At 29.0% G+C, this 25034-nt stretch overlaps 1 protein-coding gene across 1 annotated transcript in view; it reads left to right on the top strand.

The window, feature by feature from the left end:
* The window catches only part of LOC107454590 (atrial natriuretic peptide receptor 1), a 53418-nt gene that overhangs the window by 12524 nt on the left and 15860 nt on the right, over nucleotides 1-25034 (top strand). Inside the window, exons 5-15 of the mRNA XM_087167782.1 lie at nucleotides 635-776; nucleotides 1613-1697; nucleotides 3586-3724; nucleotides 4897-4965; nucleotides 6487-6564; nucleotides 9769-9873; nucleotides 11968-12039; nucleotides 16078-16231; nucleotides 18306-18482; nucleotides 19389-19557; nucleotides 23658-23807. Of these exons, the coding sequence (XP_087023908.1) occupies nucleotides 635-776; nucleotides 1613-1697; nucleotides 3586-3724; nucleotides 4897-4965; nucleotides 6487-6564; nucleotides 9769-9873; nucleotides 11968-12039; nucleotides 16078-16231; nucleotides 18306-18482; nucleotides 19389-19557; nucleotides 23658-23807 (1340 nt within the window). The remainder of the gene's footprint in view (nucleotides 1-634; nucleotides 777-1612; nucleotides 1698-3585; nucleotides 3725-4896; nucleotides 4966-6486; nucleotides 6565-9768; nucleotides 9874-11967; nucleotides 12040-16077; nucleotides 16232-18305; nucleotides 18483-19388; nucleotides 19558-23657; nucleotides 23808-25034) is intronic.

Raw genomic sequence — 25034 nt, forward strand, 5'->3', positions numbered from 1 at the left:
TCCGCTTCCAAAGCCACAAACGCGATCCTTTTTATCCTGCTCGACGATCGAGGCAGTATGAGAGTTGGAACAAGACATGAATTTCATGGTTAGGGTAATAATGCAGCTTCTGAAGTCCTATGACTGGAGCACCATGCTGGCAGAAGTCTGACTTGGCTCCTTCGCCTGTTGACTTTTGCTGAGTGTTATGGAACAGCCCTATCGCCATGGGTGACCCTTCCAGAAGTAAAACTCCAGACGTACATCGCCCGTTCCACTCAGGGTCACCCCCTCGCCACGATGAGGTAGCCAACAGGACTTGAGAGGGGCAAAAATATAATGGTACCGTTACGGACTTGATTTTATTTATGTTAAAAACACTTGTCATTTTTTAGTTAAAATAAATTTTAAAGAATCATTTTTCCCTTTTTGTGTCTTGTTTTACTGCTGAATCTAAAATTCAAACTACACCTAACAATATTGCAAAATATAAAAATATTAGAAAAAATACAAATCTTTGACAATATTTATGGTTGCTAAAAACATCAAAGTTTAACAAATAAGAAATAATTAAAAAAATAAAAATAAAGAAGAACTTACAAATATTATATTGAAAAAAATTGTTTAACGTTGGCAGAGTATTTTTATTTATTAGCCAATCGCAACATACTTTGGAGGAAAACAATTGTTTGAAAAGCTAGATGGATATGAAATTAATTGGCCTCATAACAAAGGAGCTCCTTATGATATACCCTTGTGTGGATTTACAGGAAATGCACAGGAATGCCTTCCACCAGGTAAGAAAAGGACATATTTATGCAAAAAATTTGAAACTACACAGAGAAAAATAGTATGCCTTGAGCTACCCGAATGCGGTAAAATGTACCTTGAATGTACCCTTTGGGAGTACCAAAAGTTTATAAAAAAAAATTATTTTAAGATTTTGAAAATCCCTATCTTGGTTTCTGACGTCTTCCATTTTTTTTATCTTCACCTAAATGCTTATCTTTCGTCCTAATATGAAGTTTTTTTGTGTCCACTTTTATAACAAAAATTATAAGATATGTATTAAGTCGATGTTTACGTATCATCCAGCATTCTATACTATATGGCACTGATATTTGGCGAAAGTTTTGCCAATTTGTCATGTTGAGAAAATCTAAAATCTTTAAAGGTTTCATTTTCTTAACTTAAAAATTTTAAAAGTTGTAATTATTTCTAATTCATTCTAAAAAAATGTTTTAATTGGCAAATATTTCGTTGAGTTTTCTGAAATATTTATAATTTTTGAAATATCCTAAGTTCTTTATGTATATTTCTTATCGAAGTAATTGACTTGATAAAATATAATTAGTTAAAAAAAATTTCCAAAACGGGAGCAATAAAAGAAAAACAGTTTCATCTAATTTTTAAAGTGAATTTTCCGCTAATATATTGAGTTTTAATACTGCAATATATCCTTTAAGTTACCTTTTACAATATACATTTTAAGTAATTATATAATATTCATAAACTTTTTGTTACTAAGTTTTAATACAACAATGCACCCATTAGAATATTTTAAGCGAAATAGATAGTTTGTTTTCTTGTATTGAATGTTTATAATTATACAGAATTTCTTTTTTTTTAACAGAACCCTTTCCAATACTTGGAGTGATATTTCCGATCATATGTTTCGTTGCAATTGTAGGTTCCTTGGCTGGAGTTTTTTCTTATAAGTAAGTTATTCGAAATTTTATGCAAAAATATCAGTATTTAATAGTAATATAAAAAATAAAAATAGTAATAAACCTAGTAGCAGAAACCCTCCAGAAGGGCAGTGAGCTCTGCAGATTATTTTTAATCTCAAACTTTATCAATAATATTAGGAAGAAAAACAGACAAAAAAGTAAAAGGGGAAGATTTTTTTAAATTCTCATTAAGGAATGATAAGGCATCATCTTTTCCCTCTTTTGAAATCTTCAACCAAAACAATTCATGAGTGTAGTGCTTTAAAGAAGCAGATACTTAAGTTTGCATAAAAAAAATTTATTATGGTCTCTGATACAGTTTCATCTGACATTTTACAACATTAGTCCCACTTAATTGCGTTCGGACTGCAGGTAAATTTTGATTTATAAAGATAGTTCTGCAGATTGGCTAAGAAAATTCCGTTATCAGGGTAATAAATAAAATAAAAACATATCCTATAAAATTATCATTATTAATACACAAAACGGGAAGGAACAAGCAATTGAAATACACAAAAATGTCACAATTTTAAAATTGTTTATAAACAATTTTGTTAGAATAATTAGTGTTTTTCTTCTTTCATTACAATTTCTATTGTTTTTTCTTTTAAATTAAGTGTATGAAAGAATCAAAGTCAATAACCATAAGCAAAAGATCCTGAATCTGAACTGTTAAAATTTTCATTCTGAAATTGCGGAAAAATAGCTGACAGCAGTCTGTCTATCCGAATAAACATAAACTTTATGGTTCGGAACATTTTTTTGTCTTTGCGATTTTGAAACCGCTTATAACTTTTACGGTTAAAAAACCGTTATTGCAAAAACTATACGGTTTTGAAACCATTTACGAATAGAATAGCTTCTAAACCATAAAGATAAAACTTAAACGGACATGGGAGCTATGTGGGTGCTGCGTCATTTATGCGTGAATGATAGTTTCGTATTCTTAGGCTTCGTGGTCACCGATTGAAAAGTGCAAGACACTGTAAATTCTTCGTGCATTGAAGGAATGAAAGAAATATTGTAGTATCAATGCTGAGATTCGAATCTCTATTCAGCGGGGTTGTGATCATTGGCCGATTAGCCCTCTCAGCTACAGTATGTACCATGCTTCCCGAAACGAAAAGGCTTTATAAAGTAGGCGTAGTTAACACGGATAGAATTCTTGTTGTTTAACCGTATTAGGGTAAAACAGTCGATAAACTCTATTTTCCCAATTAACAGTTTGAATATTATCTTTCTTATGTTTATTTGAACGTTTAGGTGGAATATGGTACAATAACAGTTAAATAAATAGTTACTTAACCGTTTCTGCCTAGAAATTTCTAATAGTGTGTAGAATGATCGAAGAGTTGCGTAGTCTATAAAAGTTTTGCACACACGATTTATCATTTTAATAAATAAGCAATTATTAGACAAAAATTGCTATAACAGCTTTATTTATTTAAAATAACTTAGCGTCTGTATCGAAAGAATTTTATAAAGGACTTTCCTTTTATATAAAGAATTTCATAACGGAATTTTGACAATAACAAATCATCGAGTAGAAATACTTTATTTATAAGAAACTAGCTTTTAGATGTTGACTAATAAACTAAAAAAGCATCATAGCAATATTATTATATTAATTTAGATTTACAAAAAATATATAAATGGTAATTTCGGAACAATTTCAAAATGGTAGGGATAAATAGAATAAAAATAAACTTATTAATTTAATATTTTTTTATAAAATCACAAGATATTAAAAAACTGAAAGGCATATAGTTTAGGCATAAAAAATTTCGCTTTTTAATAAATAAATTGCCATGATTATTTTTTGCTTATTTTCCAAAAATAACAAATATTTTTTGTTTAAATATTTATTTATTTTTAGAAAAATCCTTCTTGAGACTAAGCTCAACGATATGTGGTGGAAGATAGAGTGGTCAGAACTTAAGTTTATAGAAACAAGTCAAATCGGTTCATCTCTAAGTTTCTCGAGAAGTCATCGAAGTAAATCAACTCCTACAACGGTAACATAAGTACATTCTAATCTTCTTGCACTAATCAATTGTACGTTAATAAATCTTGCATGGTAATCAATCTTGCATGTCAATCAATCTCGCATGTTAATCAATCTTGCATGTTAATCAATCTTGCATGTCAATCAATTTCGGTGATGTTTTTAACTCGATTATTTGATGCAACATCAAAATGTAACAATAAAAATTAAAATCGTAAAAAATAAATTCATTAAATAAATTTTAAGCTATAAATGGACATATTCCAATTTTAAAATTACAGTCTAATTTGTTTATAGTTCTTGCACTAATCAATTCGACATTAATCAATCTGGGAGAAGTTTCCAACACTATTATTTGCCAAGACACATCAAAATGCAACAATGAAATCTACAATCATTAAAAATAAATGAATTTTGGAACTCTAAATAGACACATTCCATAAAAATAAAATAATGTTTTTCTTGTTCGTGATCCTTGCACTAGTTCAAGCTGCTATATTGTCCCCAATCAAAAATGCATTAAAAAAATATTTTGCTAAATTTGGATTATCTGGAATTGGTACGAAGGCCTTCAAAAAATAATAATTAGCATATTGATAATCACTACAGTATAATACAGAAAATCATTTCTCTGTGATATAGACACGGTATTTCATTTTGGAAAACTATATAACTAAAATACATTCAAGGCCTATTTTCCATGCATTATTTAAACTAAACATATATCGCTGTTTTCCAAGAACTACCTAAAATATAGATTTGGGAAAATTACGTAAGCCACCGGGAGAATTACTTAATTTCTCTTATAAAAATGAAAACTTCAATCACCTAGATGTTAAAATTAATTTTTAAAAACATTCCAATCATGCAATAGACTTTCATGCCTAATACTAAGTTGATATTATATCAATCGTTTGGTAAAGTAAAAATTTTTGACGTATTTATGAAAAATTTAAAATTTTAAAAATACAGGGATTTGAAAACTTTAAATGTTGACTAATTATAAACTGTATCAAAAGGAGTGTGTCACAATTCCAATGATCTGTATTTATTACAACTTCAATATAATTGAAATTTAATTAAATTAAGATTTAATTAAATTAAAATTTAATTAAATTAAAATTTAATTAAATTAAAATTTAATTAAATTAAAATTTAATTAAAATTAATTTTAACTTCCAGAAAGCCTCAATTTCAAGCGCAGGGGCAACATTACAACTTGCACCAGGTGTTCGTATTGCATTATATAAGGTAAAAAAAATTTTTAACCTTTATGATTTTTTTAATGAGATTTTTTAGTTTGTAAATTAAAATACAAAAAATTAATAATAAAATTACAATAATTTAAAAGTACTTGCGCATTTGTTTAAAAAAGCAAACGATGCATTATGAAATTCGAAGTAATTCAAGAAACATAAATATCTTAAACTTCTGCTCTATATTCTCAGCATTAAGATGTTATTTCCTTTACTCGCGCCATTTACGCGAAGGTATCAGATTCAGTCAATAAGCGATCTTTCAAAATCATTCTTTAATCAACAGTTTTATATCATGTGCTCAACACATGGTTCACATCATCATTATGGGTCTAATTTGCTTTATTGTAACCAAGACATAAAAAACCGTACAAGCATAAAATTAAAATAAAAAAAATAATAATGAAGAAATTATAAAAAAAAACAGCAATTTTCAATGGAACTTGAAAGAAGAAAATAATTTCTTTTATCACACTGAAATTAGAAACGGGAGGCGCAACACTTTTGCAACAAATTTCCATCACTACCTCAAAAATTATGAGTTGAATAATTTTTATTTAATGTGAAACAAAAACAAAATTATTTTAATTTTTGCACAGCTTGAAAAAAGTGGTTTTAAAAAACTATTTTATTTTATTACATAATTTAAATTTATCCTATTAAATGTCTGTAAAATAATTACTTATAACGTTTTGAACACCAAATACGATGATACCCTTAAAGTGCAAGTTTTTTAATTTGAATTTTGATATGAATTTTCAAAATCTAAAAATTAAGGGCCATAATTATCATCCATAATTTTGTCTAAACAGCTGTCGTTAATTTCGTAATGTTTTAATGACTATACTGCTATCTATATCTATCTATTTATATACATAAGAAAAACTTAGTTGCATAAATACTGACATGATAACTATGCTCCTCTTGACGCTATTTCCATTCGGAAGCCAAAGAAATGCAAAACTAACTTTAGAAAATCTGCGTATAATCCTACTTAATAAAATAAGTTATAATACTCTCCGTATAATTCTACTACTACTCTGCTAGAGCTGGGATAGTCTGGTCGGTAGGGTGCTGGCCCCATGTCCCAGAGTTCGTGGGTTCGAACCTCGCAGGTCGAAGACTCCCTGTGTAGTAAAATGGTGACTGGTGCACGTTAAATCTGTCGAGTCGCAAAGTCCTCCATGTTCCCATAACAAATCAATACCTCTGGGGGTACTGGATTAGAGATCGATCGTTCTCTGTCAAAAATTACGATCTTTGGATGAATGAATGGATGTATAAATGGGTCCGCTCTATAAACGGGTGTGACGTGTGTGTGGCTGAATACGAATTCTCGACCATAGATGGCCCCACTGAAAAACAAGAAACGCACCCTTTGCCTTAAATTTGCTCGGTTTCACCAAGCAAGCTTGATAGTGTGGCAAGTGGTATTAGAAACAACAACAACGACTATGCTTACTTTATGAAAATTACAAACAAGTATTTCTGTATTTATAATCAATGTATTATTTAGGGTCAAAAAGTGGCTGTGAAAAATTTAAATATGGAAAATTTCCGATTATCGAGAGCCATGTTAGTTGAAATCAAATTGGTAAGTGCATTTTTTATCTTAAATTTTCATTTTATCAATTTCATTAAATGAATTACATATGTATTTACGGTTTTTGTACACATTCATATATTTTACTAGTGTATTTACTTTTATTGTAGCATTCATTTTTACTGATGAATTTATTTCAGAATTCACTCATAATTACTTTCGTTAATGCTTCAAAATATTTAATGAAATAGATATCATTAGCTTTCTGTCTTATAACAATATAAATTGTCCATAATCTTTTAAGCACTATTTTCTAAAACTATTCCATCATTTACATATTAATTCAACTCTCAAATAAGAAAAAAAAAATTATTAAAATTTAGAAGAACAATAAATAATGCTTGTAGACAAATATTTTAATTAATATGCTGTTATTTACTCTCCATATAGTATTATCAATTACACATATCATTACTTATAGACCTCAATTTTACAAGAAAAGAACCTAATAGTATTAAAAAATGAATAGAAACATTTATATAGTCTTAATTTCAAAAGGTTTTTGCCTTAACCAATTATTTTTATAACCTTAATTTAAAAGGATTTGTTTAAGTTTCATTTAAGTACACTTAAAAAAATTGGTTCTACGTCAAACCATAATACCGATCACCGCAAATGTCCAGTTTTCTCCAGTGGACATTTGCCGCTACCTTAATAAAGAAAAAAAACTAAATTATATATCTGTTCGAATTGTACCATAGTATCACGTAATCAAGTTTAGGCAGTACGGTAAAATAGTTTAAATTAGTACCAAAATTGGTTAACCTAGTAATAACTTAGTCCTTAATAAAATAGTTATAAACCATAATAAAGTTACATCAAACTTGATTTAGTATAGTTAAACTCTCTCCAGTATTAAATAGTTCAGCAGAGTATTGAGAAGGTCCTGTCTTGTTTTTTAACGTTTTATAGATCCATCTTGTTTTGTTTGCTAATTCAGTTTTTCGAATCAATTGTGTTATTTTAAATGTAAGTGATATCTTAGATTTTCTCAACTAGATCACACCCAGATTTATTAGTTAACCTTCGTGTAAACCTTATATGGAATGAGTGTTGAATGGTTTTTGTTGAGAGAAACAATTAGGTTTGTCTTTTGTATCTTAGAAAAAGTCTCTTAGAAAAAGAATGCGAGTTTTGCACTTTATTTTATTTAACAGTTTGTGGTAGCAAGTAAAAAAAAGTCTCTGAATAAATTTGGAAAATAAGAATGAAACTGATAAAAGAAATTTAATGAAGCGTAAATTGTATGCTCCATAAATCCGTTTGAGACATCTACAATCAGTGTGCTGAGAGATTTCTTCAAGAGCCCTACGATTGATATAAAAATTTAACAGCAAATATATACTTGCGGAATAAAATAAAGAAATATTACAAAATATGGAAAGGAGTCGTCATGGCTGAAGGGCTCGAGCTCTCACCTTCCAATGAGGTGCCCACGACTCTAACCCTAGAGATGGCTGATCGCTACCAATTTCGCACCCGGTTTGCATCGACCACTCTGCTGACGTAACTATCCTCAGTAATAGACGGATCATGAGTTAGAGTTCCGTTGTCGTCAGACTAACCATGGGAGGTTCTCGTATTTTTCCTCTCCATGTAACACAAATGCGTGTTAGTTCTATCAAAAAGTCCTCCACAGAAACAAATTTTACCCAATACTTGATCAAGGAGTTGCCTTGTCCCCTAGATTGGAGTTCAAAATTACAAGACTACGGAGCTGAACATTTGTAGTACCGTCATTCGGGGCTACTTTGTGCAGCGGGGGCTACTTTGTGCAAATTCGAATTTGGCATTTTGCAAGTGCTACTATTCAGTATTATGTTTATTTCACGTTAAAAATGTGTGGAATTTGAAGATAGAAGTCTCTTCTATTACTACAAAAAATTTTTCGAATTTTAAAACAATCTCAGAGTGTGTTTCGTTCATCCATGTCAACAACTTTCCGAGGACGTCGGATGTCGAAAAGTGTGCGTGGAAACTTTAGCTGTGAAATGCAAAGACGTTGATAAAAAAATTGTCGCAAGTGCAAAATTTTTTATTTATATATTAATAAACAATTATATCATGTTAGCGTTAAAAAAAATTGAAAATTAATAACAAATAAATGGAAAATGAAAAAAAATGCATTTTGGGGCTACTTTGTGCAAAGTTTCATTCGTTTTTTTTTCGACAGAAAAATGGTCAGACGTTATAAAAAAATACCTGGAACGAGAAACTACCATGATTACACTTTAGAAAAGCTGCAACAATGTTTGCAAGCAGGTGTTGTTGGTATGTCGATTGCAGAAGCTTCTCGGAAGTACAAAATCCACAGAAATACTATCTCTAATAAAATTCACAAGAAACACGTGAAACTTCCTGGTAAACTATTATTTTTCTTCTACAAAGATTTTTCTAATGACTTAATCAAACGATTTAACACATAAAAATATATTTTATAGGACATCGGGTAATTTTGACAGAAACTGAAGAGCAAGTTCTGTCATGTTCATTCAAGGATGTTATGTTCAAATTTAACAATATTATAAATGTTAATGAATATGTAATAATTATTATTTTTAAAATTTCATCCATTTCAATGTTTAAAAATGTATATAGTTTTCTTTTGTTTAAACTCAAATGTTTTAAAATAAACATTCTTTTTAAGAAAAAAATTCTTCAAAAAATGGTTTTTTTAACGCTGAAAATTATTTTCAAACTAATATCTTTACATATCTTGAGGTTTTTGTTTTTAAAAATGTCAACAATTAACTTTTTTAACAATTTTATATCAATATTTTACTAAAAACATGATTATTAAACTGAATTCCTATCGCTGCACAAAGTAGCCCCATTTGGAGGCTACTTTGTGCAAGGTATGTTTTGACTTATTACTCGTAAATATTACATACAAATAATGCCAATATTTATCAAATTCACTCGTCTGAGTTCAGTTATGAATATAATATCGATAAATTTTACTAAAGTTTGAATTAACATAGTTTTTTTACATGTCAAAGTTCAAAAACTGCGAAATCCTGCACAAAGTAGCCCCGAATGACGGTAGTTATAACGACGGTTATAAAATAAAATAAAATATGGAAAGAAAAATGATTTGAAAGCCAATTGCAGTAATTTATTTAATTTTGAAACAACTTTCAACAGAACCCAAAAATCCATATAATTTATTATTTTCCTTACTTTGCTAAATTTCAGATTAGGGATATGACGCATGACAACCTTTTACGATTTGTTGGCCTCAGTGTGACTGCCCCAAACTTTGCAATCGTTACAGATTTTGCTACAAGAGGAACTTTGACGGTATGTTGAAATTTATTTGTTTTTTAATTAATTTGATTGCTATTATCCTAAGAACACTAAGCATTATTTTCATTATTTTCTGCATAAATAATAAAGGGATTTTCAAACAAATCATATTAAGCAAGTTCTTCAGCTCTCTGAATGACTTTTTTCACGTCATTTGCTTATCAACTTAAGTTTCCCAACAAATTTATTTCCCACTGGCAGCTTGTTATAAGCAGTTCGCCCACGCCCATGAAACACCACCTTCTGTTTTACTTAATTTCTCTTCTTTTTTCTTTTAATTCTCTGCCCACATATTCAGAGTATTGATGGAAAGAAAAAAACAAGAGTTTGCAATTAATAAAAGAAAAATAATAAAATAAATTTACGAAAAAGAAGGCAAAACAAAAATAGCCTGATTTGATAACGATTAATTTTTAAATATTAAAAAAAAAACATTCTTCTCTCATCGAAAAGCAGATTCCAAAATTTTAAAGCCCTTCAAAGAGAATTGGGTATTTCCTCTGTGTATTTCCACAGTTAACTCGGAAGTAGTGAAACAGGATTAAAAATTATCAACGGTGGAATTCGAAAATTATATTTCAAAAATATCATTATCAGAATAAGTTTCTAAAATTGAGCTTGTCTTCCATGAACATTAAAAATTAGAAACAGGCTATGCATAAGCTTTACTTCACAGTTTTAAAGCTGTAAATATCTCTTTTTTTGCCCTGTTCAAATTATTCTTGTTACTATTCTAATCTGATATTATACTTGAAATTATTCTAACTACTAAAAGGACAAAAAGAAAAAAAACGAAGAGAATTAACAAAAAACAATAAGTTTTATTTACTGCGCATTAGCTGCAAGTAAATAGAACTCATAAAATAAGTTCAAAATGTAGCGAAAACATGGAAAAAATTACCGAACAATGAAAAAAAGAAAAATAATAATAATAAAAATCCGAAAAAGATAATATTATATCTTTCATTTTTCGGATTTTTATTATTATTATTTTTTCCCTTTTTTCATTTCCCTTTTTTCTGTAATTTCATAAATTTTATATATATATATATATGTAATACAAAAATATACAAAATTTTTAGAATATCTGCATTTTATGAACACGAAAAGTTTTAATGCTTTTATTAATACAAAAGCATTTTTATAACTTTTGTATTACATATATATATATATATATATATATATATATATATATATATATATATATATATATATATATATATATATATATATATATATATATATATATATATATATATATATATATATATATATATATATATATATATATATATATATATATATATATATATATATATATATATATATATATATATATATATATATATATATATATATATTTCAATTTTAATATTTTTTCTCTTACATTGAATTTTCAATTGTATGGCAGTATATTGATGATATCAAAAATGTTAATGCTTGGTGTTAACTAAATGCAGCCATTGCCATTTTACTTTAGAATCCTTCCATAAAATAACTAATAACCACTCATAAAGTATTTTGTAAACAAATATTTAATAGAGGAAATAGAATTAAATCAAATAATTATACAAAATTTTTAAATCCAGAAGAGATGGAATCTAATTACAATCTAATCTTGAAACTTTGAATTGGTAAAACATTATTATTGTCTTAATCTACTTTTCTTAGAATATTAGAAACTAATATATTTTTTTATTACATAAAATTAAAAAAAATTGCTTTGATTGTTTAAATTTCAAACTGGTAGTAATTGATCAGGGTTTTTTTTTCCTTAAAATATTTTCCTAAGGAATAACATTCTTAAAAATTAATTTTAAGAGTCGTTATTAATAACACCATACTTTATTGTTGTTTTAAAAGTTTTGAAATGAAAGCAAGGATTAGAAACTTTTTTCATAATATATGTGGCAAAAATATAACATAATTACCATACTTTCCCTTTCCAATACCCTGAATTTACTCATAATTTAATTAGTTCTTATTATAGTTGTCATTAAACACATTAAAACAAATTGTTATTGAATGTGTTAATTATCAGTTTGTCATATTTTGTTCATTTGAAGAGTAAAAAATATTTATTTACAGAACATGTTGTCTAACCGATCGGTTAATATTGATTGGCTATTCAGCTGCTCTATTATAACGGATATAGCAGAAGTAAGTTTCAATAGCGTCAAAAGTAAGCTATTTAATAAATAACTGTTTATTTAATTATTAGTAATTTTTATTGTATAATTGATACTTCATAAAACAACTTATACTCTAGATTTTTTTAATGCTTCTAATGTTCCCATACAGGGTTAGATACAAAAGTTATTAAGCGAATCATTTATTTTACTGCTCATAAAAATATATTTGATGCACAATGATATCAGAACATCTCAATGTATCTAAAGATCAGATTTTATATGCTAAGATGCAATATTAATAATTTGATGGCTACTTTTTAATGCACTATTATACTTAATATTTGCCAAGGATATTTTAAATCACGAAATAAAACACAAAATTGTAATTTCCTTGAATTTACATGTTATATTTTTTTTTCAACAGCTTTGGATATTATGAAACTACTTTATCCAAATTAATTTGTCCCGCAGTGGACTGATTGTTAAGACACGTTTCCCATCAGATCACCGAAGTCAAGCATCACTGGCTGTGGTCAGTGTGCCGGTGGGTGACCCCTTGGATTAGTCTGAGTAAGGACCACGGATGTACTGTATTGGTCCTCGTTAAACTGTTCTATCATGAAGTGCTCGACTTCGCGTGCAGGTCGTTGGGCTACCGAAGCGGGGGTGCCATCCCTTCTGCAGAGGATCGAAATTGTGATGGCATGTCTTCGGATCATCTTCAGGGATGTTTCACAGACCGTGTCCAATGGCCCATTGTGCAGCTCTAGTGCGACGTAAATGAACTACAACAACAACAACAACCAAATTAACTTTTGCGTTTCTTATTATTTTCTTATTCTAATAATGACTGAAATGTTAGTTTTGAACTCTAAGATGTACAAGCTTTAAATTATTTTAAATGTGTACTTCTTTATGATTAATTCCAAAGCTTCAATGAATTTGGTCGCATAATTTCTGATCAATAAATCTTCGAAAAAGTCATAATTTTATTCATTTTTCTCAAAAATTATTTAATTGATTCCACACAACATTTTGATTTTGCCCTTTAAAGATACATACTATAAAGTTAAATAGCAATTTATATACCTTACAATTAGCTTTTAATCAATATTAAAATAAATTCTTTAAAAGTATTAAAATGTCATGAAATTTTATTCTACTGAAAAATATTTTTGCCTAAACTAGTTTAATAATTAACTTTACTTTCGCTTAAATGGTTTTAAGAATTTGATGAACTAAGCAAAAAATAAAACTATCATAAAAAGACGTCGAATGATCATTTGTCTTAATTATTTGGATTTTATTTCCTGATTAAAATCTGAATTCGACGAAAAAAAGTATGTTAATTCAGAGAAAAGGTGCTTTCATTGATTATTTCGTTGCTTAAAATCTATAGTTTGCACTAATTTGTTAGAATATTTAAGATTAGCCTTTCGAACTATTAAGATTCCGCCTTAGTTTGTAAAATTCCGATCATTATGTCAAAAATTATTGAAATATTCTTATTTATTTGTGAACAATTAAAAGAAAATCATGAATCGAAACTTTAAATCTGAAATTTCCATATTGCAGCAATTGATCAAATGCCCTTTATTCCTTGATACATCATTCGTTCGTATAGACTTAATGCATGATGTTGCTCTGTATCATTGCTTTTGACTCCGATACGCTTTTCAATTTTCTGCTGTCTCTATAATAATTAGAACGGTATTTCATAAAAATAAAAAAATTTCAAGATCACCATTTTTCAAATGAATTAAAAATGAGAAAATAATTCTATTTTTTAAATTCCACTTTCAAAAAATTTAAAAAACCGCAGCAGACTTTTTGATGCGCAGTAAAATGTACCCGATCAAATTATGGTAAAAAGTACGTAGGATAAGGTACATTTTTACCGGAACGTGTTACAAAACAAAAAATATCTGATGTATCGCAATTTTCATAGTAATTATTCCCGTAAAATCACTGAATTAGTCCAATTAAATAAAATATTACAGTAAAAATTGCGGTATAATATTTTACAGTAAAAATGGATTTAACAGTTGATGCACCCAAAGTTTTAGAACTTTATACCGTAATTTTATCCTGAGTTTTTTACAATGTAAACTCTCTTTATACATATTTTTGCTCAGTATCATCAATGTTGCTCTTCCTTCTGAAACGCTTTATAATTTTCTGTCGTCTCTATAGTGATCAGAATATTTCATGAAAATGAAAAGTTTTTAAAAACAATGCTTTTCAAGTGAAATAAAAATGTAAAAAATAATCTTTTTTTTTCATTCCCCTTTTAAATCATATATTTAAAAAAAAAAAGCGGGAGACATTTAGGTGCTGAAATTTAATTTCAAAAGTGATCGACCCTTTTTTTTTTTGAATTATGATTTATGAAAATTGAACTATTTTCTATTTTTAGGCACTTAAAAAGCGCAGTTTGAAAAAAAAATTATTTTATTTTTTTCTACATTTCAGTTTTGTTTCAAAATCAAAGACTTTGAAAAATGGTTATAGCTTAAAATTCATCAGCTAGTACTCAAGAAACTTAAATTAAATTTCTCTTTTGCGGAAACATAAATTAAATTTTATAAGCATTTTCATCCTATTCCGTTTAAAATGTACACTGTAAAAGATTTCAGGAACTGACGTTTCCTCGACGAAAATGTCTTCTATAATCTCAGAGAACTTCATTAAATATCATATTTCCGGTCAATTGAGAAACATTTATTTTCAAAAGTAGGAAACTGAATCACATTGATGCCGATACAGTTTCAGAGTGTAGCGTAGCTACCACTGTCATTATTAAATTCCAATTCACTAGTGTGTGACACATGATAACTCGATTCTATCTTGAAGTATCTTTTCATCTATGACAGTAGGAATTGTTAGGAACCTAGCCCTACAAGAGGTTTACGTAATATTAAGAAACGCTTATAGAACAGTCTTCAAAGAATCAAAAGAAAAAATTCCGAAAAAAAAAGTCAGAATGGTTCAAAATGGTTACAGAACAGGCTTCAAAGTATCAAAAGAAAAAATTCCGAAAAAAAGTCAAAATGGTTCAAAATGGTTACAGAACAGGCTTCAAAGTGTCAAGAGAAAAAATTCCGAAAAAAAGTCAGAATGGTTCAAAATGGTTATAGAACAGTCTTCAAAGTATCAAAAGTAAAAATTCCGAAAAAACGTCAGAATGGTTCAAAATGGTTATAGAACAGGCTTCTAAGTATCAAAAGAAAAAATTCCGAAAAAAAAGTCAGAATGGTTCAAAATGGTTATAGGACAGGCTTCAAATTATCAAAAGAAAAAATTCCGAAAAAAAGTCAGAATGGTTCAAAAAGCAAACTGTTTCTGAATATTGCATAAGGAGTTTTCCGAAATATTCATAAACGTTATTGAGAACTCCATGCATCGTAGCTGCCCGTAAATTCAGAAACATTTTTTTTTAGCGTAACTTTGTCTTTTAGCTTCTTAGTTTAATACACGGTTGGCAAGAAAACTTACGACAATCGTTGTATTTTCATTTTCATTTGGTTCGCATAGAAAGGTTGATAAATTTATCCATCTTTTTAACTTAGTAGAAATATTAGTTTGCTAAGCTTGCTTCCCTAAAGTCTGAAGAATTAATCTTTACTAAAAATCCCATTTTTTAGTTTTTACCGTAAACTTTGTTTTTGCTATTCTTTCTTTCTAACTCTGTCCAAGCTCTCAAGCGAAACATTTTGTTTGGGTAGAAAACTTAAGGATCAGGCCACTTTGAAAGTGTTAACGAAAGCATATAAGAGCCTGCGCAAATAACCAGAATTTTTTTCACGATGTGCAGTTATCGTCTGATTCAAGATAATTTTTTAATCAGATTCCGCAATTTAATTAATATCTAAGTAACTAACTATTGACATCTGATTAATGATCTCATAAAGTGTGCGAAGCTCTTTGAGATGTGAAATAACTTACAAATTGATAGGCTTAACTTGTAAAAATGTTGTATTTACTCAGATCGGATGTTATTAAAGTATGTTTTTTTTTACTTCGTCGATTGTATACATTTTAAAATTTGTAATGTTATTTTTTATAGGGAATGTATTTTATTCATTCAAGTGAAATGAAATACCATGGACGTTTAAAATCTGAAAACTGTTTAATTGATGGCCGTTTCGTGGTGAAGCTAAGTAATTACGGTCTTAAAGATCTTATAAAGCAAGAGTTTCAGCCACAAGAAGAAGATGCCCGTAAGTAAAAATTACTTCTATTACATGTATTTGTCCTAAAATCCATGACTTATCACCAAGGATAATTTATTGGATCAATATATCTGATACTCCGTTGCAAGTTAAGAAAATAACATTGCGGTATAGGATTTAAGTAATCTTCCCGCGGCTGCATATAGTTCCATTTTATTTCATTACCAAGTTATGCAAATATGCTTTCAAAACTATATAGAAGCTTTTGAAAGATAAACGCGTCAGACAGAAATTTAATTCGTCCTACCTCTTTTGATGTATAACATATTATTATTAAAAAACAATTTATTGTTTCGTAGCCTTAGTAAAATCCTATACTTGGAGATATATTTCTATAAATAATGAGAACATTCGTTCTTGAAAAAGAAACAACCATAAGACATTGCAAGAGCATTGGATTTGATTGGAAAAATGGTGAGTCTTATGATGACAAACTTGCACAATCGGTACACAATCGAAACAATACGGTTAAACCTTGAACTAACTTTTATGACTGAGTATTCCATTAAAATAAAGTTAGCATTTTAGAAAAATAATGCAGTTAGCTCAAATTAGTATTCTATCAAAAGAACTGAAAGTGTTGTTTGTGAAAGTTAACCACATAGTTGTTTTTAACGAATCAGTATGTTGTACTCGGTTGCTTGAAAAGTAATTTCCTTTTTTTAATCAAAATGAAAGACGATTTTCTCCAATGAATAACTGTTTAATTTAATCATATATTGTCTATTTTGGTACAATACCTTTTTGCCACCTTACTGGCATAAGCATCCACGGGCAAAAATTTTTTGTTCTTTATTGGCAAAAAAATGATCCAGGTGATTTTCTACTCCTTACTTGAAGTAGAAGTTTTATCATCTAAAACATTTTGTAGAGACCGGAAAATTCTTGTTAACAACTCATTTCTCGTCTCCAGTGATGATGCTCTTCAAAAAGGCATAAGTCAAAAGGCAAAAAGGCATTCGAAGTTTTTTCCGTCAGGACGTAAGGAGTCCACATGTCGAACTTTGAAAATATACCTGAGTCTTTTCAAACGATCATTAACTGTTAAATTCAAAAAATTTAATTACTCAGTGATCTCGCAAATTGTTGCTCGCCGGTTTGCTTTTATTAATGTCTTTATTGAGTCTTCATCAGTTTAAATTGAGATGGATGCATCTTCATGCTTCGTAATTGAAATTTAGCCTCATTGAAGTTTTGCAAACCAGTTTTGGTACTAGCCCACTGCCAACACAATTTCATATTAATTTATTTTTTTGTTGTTGATGAAATAGCTATTTTACCTTTTCGATTGTTGAAAAATAAAATATGCCAAAAATTCTGTTTTTTCACTTTCCATATTTGAAAAGGCATCACATCAAACATTACTGCGTATAACCAATCGAACCTTTTCACAAGCAAGTCTTACTATATCAGATGTCAAAATATGTTATGATTATGCAGCTTAAGCGTGAAGTTCACTGTGAAAAAAATATAGTTAAGTCCTCTGTTGAGAAAGAACTAAAATTACCTTCCGAACAAAATATTATATTTTAGGAACTAACGGTATTTCTGCATGTAATGTGGCCGGGATAGCCTGGTCGGTAGGGCGCTGGGCTCATGTCCGAGAGTTCGTGGGTTGGAGCCCCGCCGGCCGAAGACTCCCTGTGTAGTTGGTGACTGATGCACGTTAAAATTCTGCCTAGTCGCAAAGTCCTCCATGTTCCCATAATAAATCAATACCTCTGGAGGGACTGGATTGAAGATCGATCGCTCTCTGATTCAGGTCAAAATTACGATCTGTGGATGAATGAATGGATGTATGAATGGGTCCGCCTTATAAACAGGTGTGACGTAGGATGTGGCAGAAGTCAAATTTTTGTCCATAGATGGCGTCACTGAAAAACAAGAATCGCACACTCTGCCTTAAATGTGCTTGGTTTCACCAAGCAGGCTTGCCTATGTGGCAAGTGGCATTAGAACCAACCAACCAACCTGTATGTAATGTTGCACGTTTGAAGAATTTACAGCTCAAGTGATGAGGGAAATCTCAGTAATAATATTTATCTTCTTGTTTTTAATATAGCCTCCTTATTGTGGACAGCACCAGAGCATCTTCGTCAAAAATACCCACGACTATCAGGATCGAAAAAAGGAGATGTGTATTCATTCGCCATAGTTCTTCAGGAAGTAATGACTCGGAAAGAACCCTTCTATGCAAAAGAAAGGAGCGGCAGAATATCACAATTTCTGAGTCCTGAGGGTATTTTAATAGTTTTAACACACCTATTGACGTAAATGAATTTCTTTAGGGACTGTTCTAAAAATTTATCATATTGTTACAGAAATAATTTTTGTATATAAATTTTTAAAGAGAAACCGTTGAACTTGTTTACAATGAGGACGCAGAGACCGTGACTATTCACTCGCTAAATTAGAATGCTTATTAAATCCAAAATCAAAATTTCAATTTACAAAAGTGAACAAGAAAATATTTAATACAATGTATTCGAATTTAATACAATATATTCGAATGTGATAGTGGCGAGTGGTTTATTTATGACTTTCTCATTACTCTACATTTTACGAACATTTAGTCACAAACAGTTACGAGGACATCAGAAGCAAAAATAGGTATAGAATCTGTCTGAAAATTTATATAGCAACATATACTGTTAGCTGTTATTGCAACCCGAAAAAAGTTTTAAATTTCTTTTCTTTTCTTCTTTGATACATTAATGAACAAAATACTGAAGGAAAATAGAACATTCATTAAACAATGAAACATTCTTCGAGATTTTTATACATATTTTCTTTTTCTTTTCTCGACGTTAATAAACACAATCAGAATATTACATTCAAGAAACATATCGATCTCATTGTTCAAGAAACATATCGATAACATTACCTTGTTCAATGCATGCATCACACTTCGTGTAATTTGCAGTGCAGCAGCATTGCATTCTTCATTGTGAAGGAAAAGAAATGATAACATAATAATGCTATAATGCTGTTAAGATGTACTTAAAAATTTTCTGAATGTTAGTGATATTCAAATATTTGTGTGTGTAAATTACATGCACACAAGCGTATTACAAATATTGTTAATAAAACATCTGAGAAACTGAAAGTTTTCATTCATTGGAGCAACTTATTTTATGTCTTTCAGACATCGTAGACCGTCTTCGAATGGGTACAAGTCCTCCTTTCAGACCAGAAATTGCTCAAGACGAATGCCCGGCAGACATGCTTCAACTCATTACGCAATGCTGGGAAGAAAGTCCTGATCTGCGACCAAGTTTTTCAGAAGTCAAGCACAGATTAAAAAGAATCACTAGGTAATTTATTAAACTAATTCGAAATTCAGCGTAAGAGTTTGTCTCCGAATTAATGAGTAAAAACATCATTGTATAGATCCTAATGGTACTGTATTATACAGAACAACCTTACAAGCTCTCCTTTCAGAGTAAGAAATATTATACTGAAGAAAAACGTAAAATTACTCTTCTTTCAGAGTATCGTTGAAGACGAACATCTAGGTATGTCTGTTCCGTACATAGTACAAAGAGAAAAATACCGACCTAAGATGAAGCTTAAACAAATTAAGCACAAATTGAAAATAACCGTAAGATAATCTTTAACAACTTCTAATTTCAAAATGTAAAATATTATTCTTTTTTTTTCAACTTTGAAAAGATATTTAGTTTGAATTCAACTTTTATCATCTTTATATAGAATAAATAATTCCGTATGTATATTCAATTGATACAATGTATAAATTGAACTGGGGAACAAATTTTTGGTGCATTTATACAAATTCTTGACCTTGCCTATTTCGGATGTGGGGATTTCAAATCTAAAATTTAACTTGCTCCTAAATCTTAAGATTTTTTTTAAATTTAAAAATGGAATTTTTAGTCTATTTTTTTGTTGCAATTTACAAATATAAAAACGTCATGTGAGCAAGGGATTGCGAAAATGTTACGACACGCTTCTAAGGGACTTAAGGCATATCATCAGGCTTAAAATTGAATAGAAACCCATGCCCGGAAATGTTTCGCACGTGGCTGTATTTTGACCTGTTCAGAAGCACACGAAGATGCAGTTGATAATAGAGAATAACACCTAGAGGCGCATGATGACATTTACAGGCAGGGATTCCTATGCAATTTTAATCTAGATGATGTATCTTAACTTCCTGATACGTTTGTCACTTACGCAATCCTGTTACGTATATCTAACGTTTTTAAATCTGACAAAAAAAACAGTAAAAATATCCGCTGTTTGTAAGGAGAAACTGATTGCAGATTTGAAATCAGCGACATGAAAATATCCAAGATCCATTTAAAAAAAACCTCATGCAACAGAAAAAAAGAAGAGAAAAAAAAGAGATGAGAAAGAAATTGATCCCCTGTGATGTTATTTATTACTGATTTAGCGTCTTTATTTGTTTTAAACTTGTAATAATGCTTATTATCAAAGGATAGTTTAACATATAAATCTAAAAAATAGAAATAAAAAATCCATTTTTCAAATATATACATTAAACACTATTCTATCTTCCAAAAATTATGAAAAATTAGGACGGGTTAGTTTGATTAGGACACATATTGAACGTAAAATTTTAAAAAATTTTATTATTGTGATAGTTATGAGAGTAAATTCAAAGCAACAAGCACTATTCCCCCTCCCCCCCCCCAAAAAAAACACTTTATTAATATTTGATATAGCATGAATAGCCCAATAAAGGGGAAAAAACTTTTACAGAATAATAAATTACAGTGCATGATGATAAATTTTGTCTTCTTTTTGTTAATTTGATCTTTCTTACAACAATACTCACAATAGATTAACAAAATCTATTTTAAAAGATTAATTTTCCAAATGACGAAATTGCAATGTTAATAATTATACAACTGGGCAATTCCATATGTGACGGAATGACATTTTGACTTGCATGATGACAATTAATTGAAGTTTCTATGCATCTAATTTAAAATAAACATGATTTTTTCTCATGCATATCATTATTATTGGTATAATGTGATTCATAAACTAAAAAAAAAGAATTTTGTATTTTTTTTATTTTTAATTTTATGAACTTTTTACTTGTGTGACGGAATGACATTTTGGCAACCAAGCTTTCGGCATGCCGCTTAGAGCTGGTAGTTTCTGTGAATTTTGCAACTATTATTTTCCTGAACTATTTTTTACTTTTAGTATAATGTGTAAGCAATGTAAATTGTGAATTTGGAAAATTAACCTCAGGTTGGTTAGCAGTTATTAACATCTATTTGCTGTGACGGAATGACCGTGACGGAATGACAAAAAGTTTAGTGGAAGAAAGTCTTCATTTAAAAAATGTTTTATTAATATGTAAATGATAAACAGAATGTAACAGATAAACAGAATTAATATTTACGTAAGAATCAGTTAAAATTTCAACAATTTGAAAATTAGGCTGTCTCAGAAGAGGTTTTATATCTAACTTGCCAATGTCACATCTTATCTTCGTTCTCAGGAAATTTATGCATAAATCAATTTTTGTCCCATGTTCTTTAAATACTTTAACATCTAAATCGTCTTTGTTTATCAAAGTAATTTACACTGCATATAAATGTGCCTTCTTTTTTTTCGCAGTATGGGACAATGATTAAAGAGCCGACCGCATACTCCTCAATCATATTTTCCATTTCCTCTTCAAAACAGTGGCTTTTCAAATCATACACTTGGTTTTGGTTAAAATTAGAAAGCATTCTAATTTTGATGATTCGCTTCTCAACTACATGAGCATCTAGTGCAGGTCTCTTGTTCCTGGCAATGCTAATGTAGCAAGTGTCTTTTGCCCTCTCTTAAACAGAATAGCTGGACAAAAACAAAACTTCAACGATTTGTTGCTTCGACTTTATGAAATCATAAAATTCTTTTACATATTATGTGCCGTTTTAGAGCAGCCAACATCTTGTTTGGCCTTTTAGAACAACATCACAATTACATGGTATTTATAGGTGCATGTGCTGTGAGGTATTAATGAAATACACTTAACAAAAATAAGAATAAGAACAAAAATGAGATAAGACACACTTTACATCCATATATGCTTCTTTATGAAAAGCCTCTTTTAAGGCCATAAGTATATATATTGCGTCTGCACTCTTCGTTACTCTGTCAGAGTTTGTATTATGACTGAATCCTTCATACTTGGGGGCTTGTAACTAACATCATCTTGACAGTAAAATTTTTTAACCAAATTAAACAGCTCATCAACATTACTTTTCTCACTTAGTTTCTTTTGAGTTCGATGTTAAATACTTCTCAAATAAAGACTGAATTAATTTTTTTACCTCTATTGGTGATTTTGGAAGTGAGTGTACAATTTTTTTTATGGTGAGTGTACAATTTTTTTTATTGGCTTTACCAAGACTCTGCATGAATTTGTATAGGGAATTTAAATTATTTGTTTGTGAAGAGATTGGTAGAATTTGATTTTTTCTTTGTTTACACAATCTCTGCACAACAGCGTTTGCACTTCTGAGTTTTTTAAGTCCAACTTTTGTCGCGGAAGCTTTCTTCTCTGACTTTCTTTCTCTGTTTTTTTTCTTCATCATATCATGGGGATCTTGGTCTTTTTCAACATTTTATCTGTCTTTCAACAGCTGTTTTAGCCATTAGGTTAATTGAAAAAAAAAATAATTCCCTAGTTTTTGACTAAGCTTCTCAAGGACTCGTTTTGTCGTTCCATCGCCGAAGATGTGTCATTCCGTCACGCTAATTATTGGAAGTTAATAATCAAATGCATAGAATTTTACAATTTCTCATTGATTCTTATGCCACATCAGCTTTATATTCCAAAATATACACATTTTCATTCAAAAACGCAGTTGCTATTTAAAAAAATATACTAAAACATGTGACGGAATGACACAAAAAAAGTTACTTTTATTTAATATATTAAACTTAAAATGACTTAAAGGCTATGTCTTAAATGTTTAAATTTTGTACTATATGCATATTTTTATCAAAATATTGCAAAAGAAAGATACATTTCTTTTATTTTATAAGTATTTTTCAAGAAAACAATTTGAGCACAAATGTGAAGAATTCACTTGTCAGCCATGTGATTACTTTAGAATACTGCCAGATTCAAAAAACTTAAAATTATCAAAAATTTAACAGTAATATGTAGACTTTAACTATTTTTGAACATATTTTTAAAATTAAAATATGCAATTCATAAAAAAAAAATTTCACTTAAAAGTTGACAATTTCGTGGAATTGCCCAACTACAAGTTATATAAATTTATTCTGCAATTTTTTTTATTTTTTAAATATTGCAAAACAACTATGACAAGAAATTTTTGATTTTTGTATTGTTTATTAAAAACAATGATTACATTTTCTTTTTCTGGTTTAATGATTATATATTTTTTTTAAACAGAGGAATGTCAAGCAAAAACTTCCTGGATAATTTATTGACCAGGATGGAGCAATATGCGAATGATTTGGAAAGTTTAGTAGATGAAAAAACTCAATCACTTCACGACGAGAAACGAAAAACAGATGAATTGCTTTATCAAATGATTCCTAAGTAAGCCATTTTATAATGAGGATGATACATTTGAAACTTAATATTGAATATGTTTAAATATTGAAGGAACAATGAGGATTTTTTTTTTCGATCATCAAAATTCGCAGTATTTGAAACTAACTCTGTTAAATATTCCAATTTCTGTATCTGTATATTATTCTAATTGATAATAAATCATCCTTTACCTTTTTTCTTAAACTTCTTTTTGAATGTTTATTAAACATAATTTTTCCTTTATGTACATTATCTAAAACAGAAAAGAAGTAAAAAAAAATCAATACCTTTAAATTCTGCACATCCAAAATATTTTTTTCAACTTTTTCCTTTCGCAGGCTCAAATAGGTTCAACTAAACTTTTTCCTTTCTCCAGCTCAAATAGGTTCAACTATTTTAACTTTCTCCTTTCTCCGGCTCAAATAGGTTCAACTATTTTAACTTTTTCCTTTCTCCGGCTCAAATAGGTTCAATTATTTTTTTTTTTAAATTTATTTATTTATTTTTTTAATTATCGTCCTCTTTAAAAGTAAAAAACATTAACATTTTACTTCACTTGAGTCGAAGACTTTTCATTGACGATGTGATAGCAAAGTGAAAAATTAGTTTTTTTCTAAGAAAACGAGAAAAAAAAGTCTAAAATATTAGAATGAGAACTATTTTTTCCTTAAATAAATTGTTTCATAATAAATAATTAAAACATTTAAACTATTCAAGTCCCTAGGTGCTTAATTTACTGTCATTTCTATAGAATTTCAAATATCATTTAACCTGGTATTATAAATTAAAGTCTTTCTTGTCACTACAATAAATGTAATTAGCAGAATAATATATTTATGTAAAGCAATACTGTGCAGCATTTATTTAAAGCTCAAATATTTAATTAAGCATACGTTAAATACTTATTCATATTTTTATTACGAAAGTGACAATTGTATTATCCCCTCGATAGTAAATAAAAGCAGGATTCTAAATATTAATTAACGAATTAATTTACATAAATTAATTATATAAATTAATTCTCGAATAAATTAATTCAAGAATTAATTTATTTCTTGAACAAAAGACTTCATTGGCTTAGAAAATATTCAGATGGAAGTAAGAGTCGACATGTGTCAAGAGCTTAAAATTAAGCTCTCATTTTCAAGACTTCTCTGACGCGAATGAAAGGAAAGAAAAGTAATTTGAAATATAAAATGCAAAGTAACCAACGGAAAAAGGAAAATAAAGGTG

The sequence above is a fragment of the Parasteatoda tepidariorum genome, chromosome 7, assembly GCF_982258835.1.
Source record: "Parasteatoda tepidariorum strain Cologne lab strain chromosome 7, Ptep-v5.0, whole genome shotgun sequence".
Classification (NCBI taxonomy): Eukaryota; Metazoa; Arthropoda; class Arachnida; order Araneae; family Theridiidae; genus Parasteatoda; species Parasteatoda tepidariorum.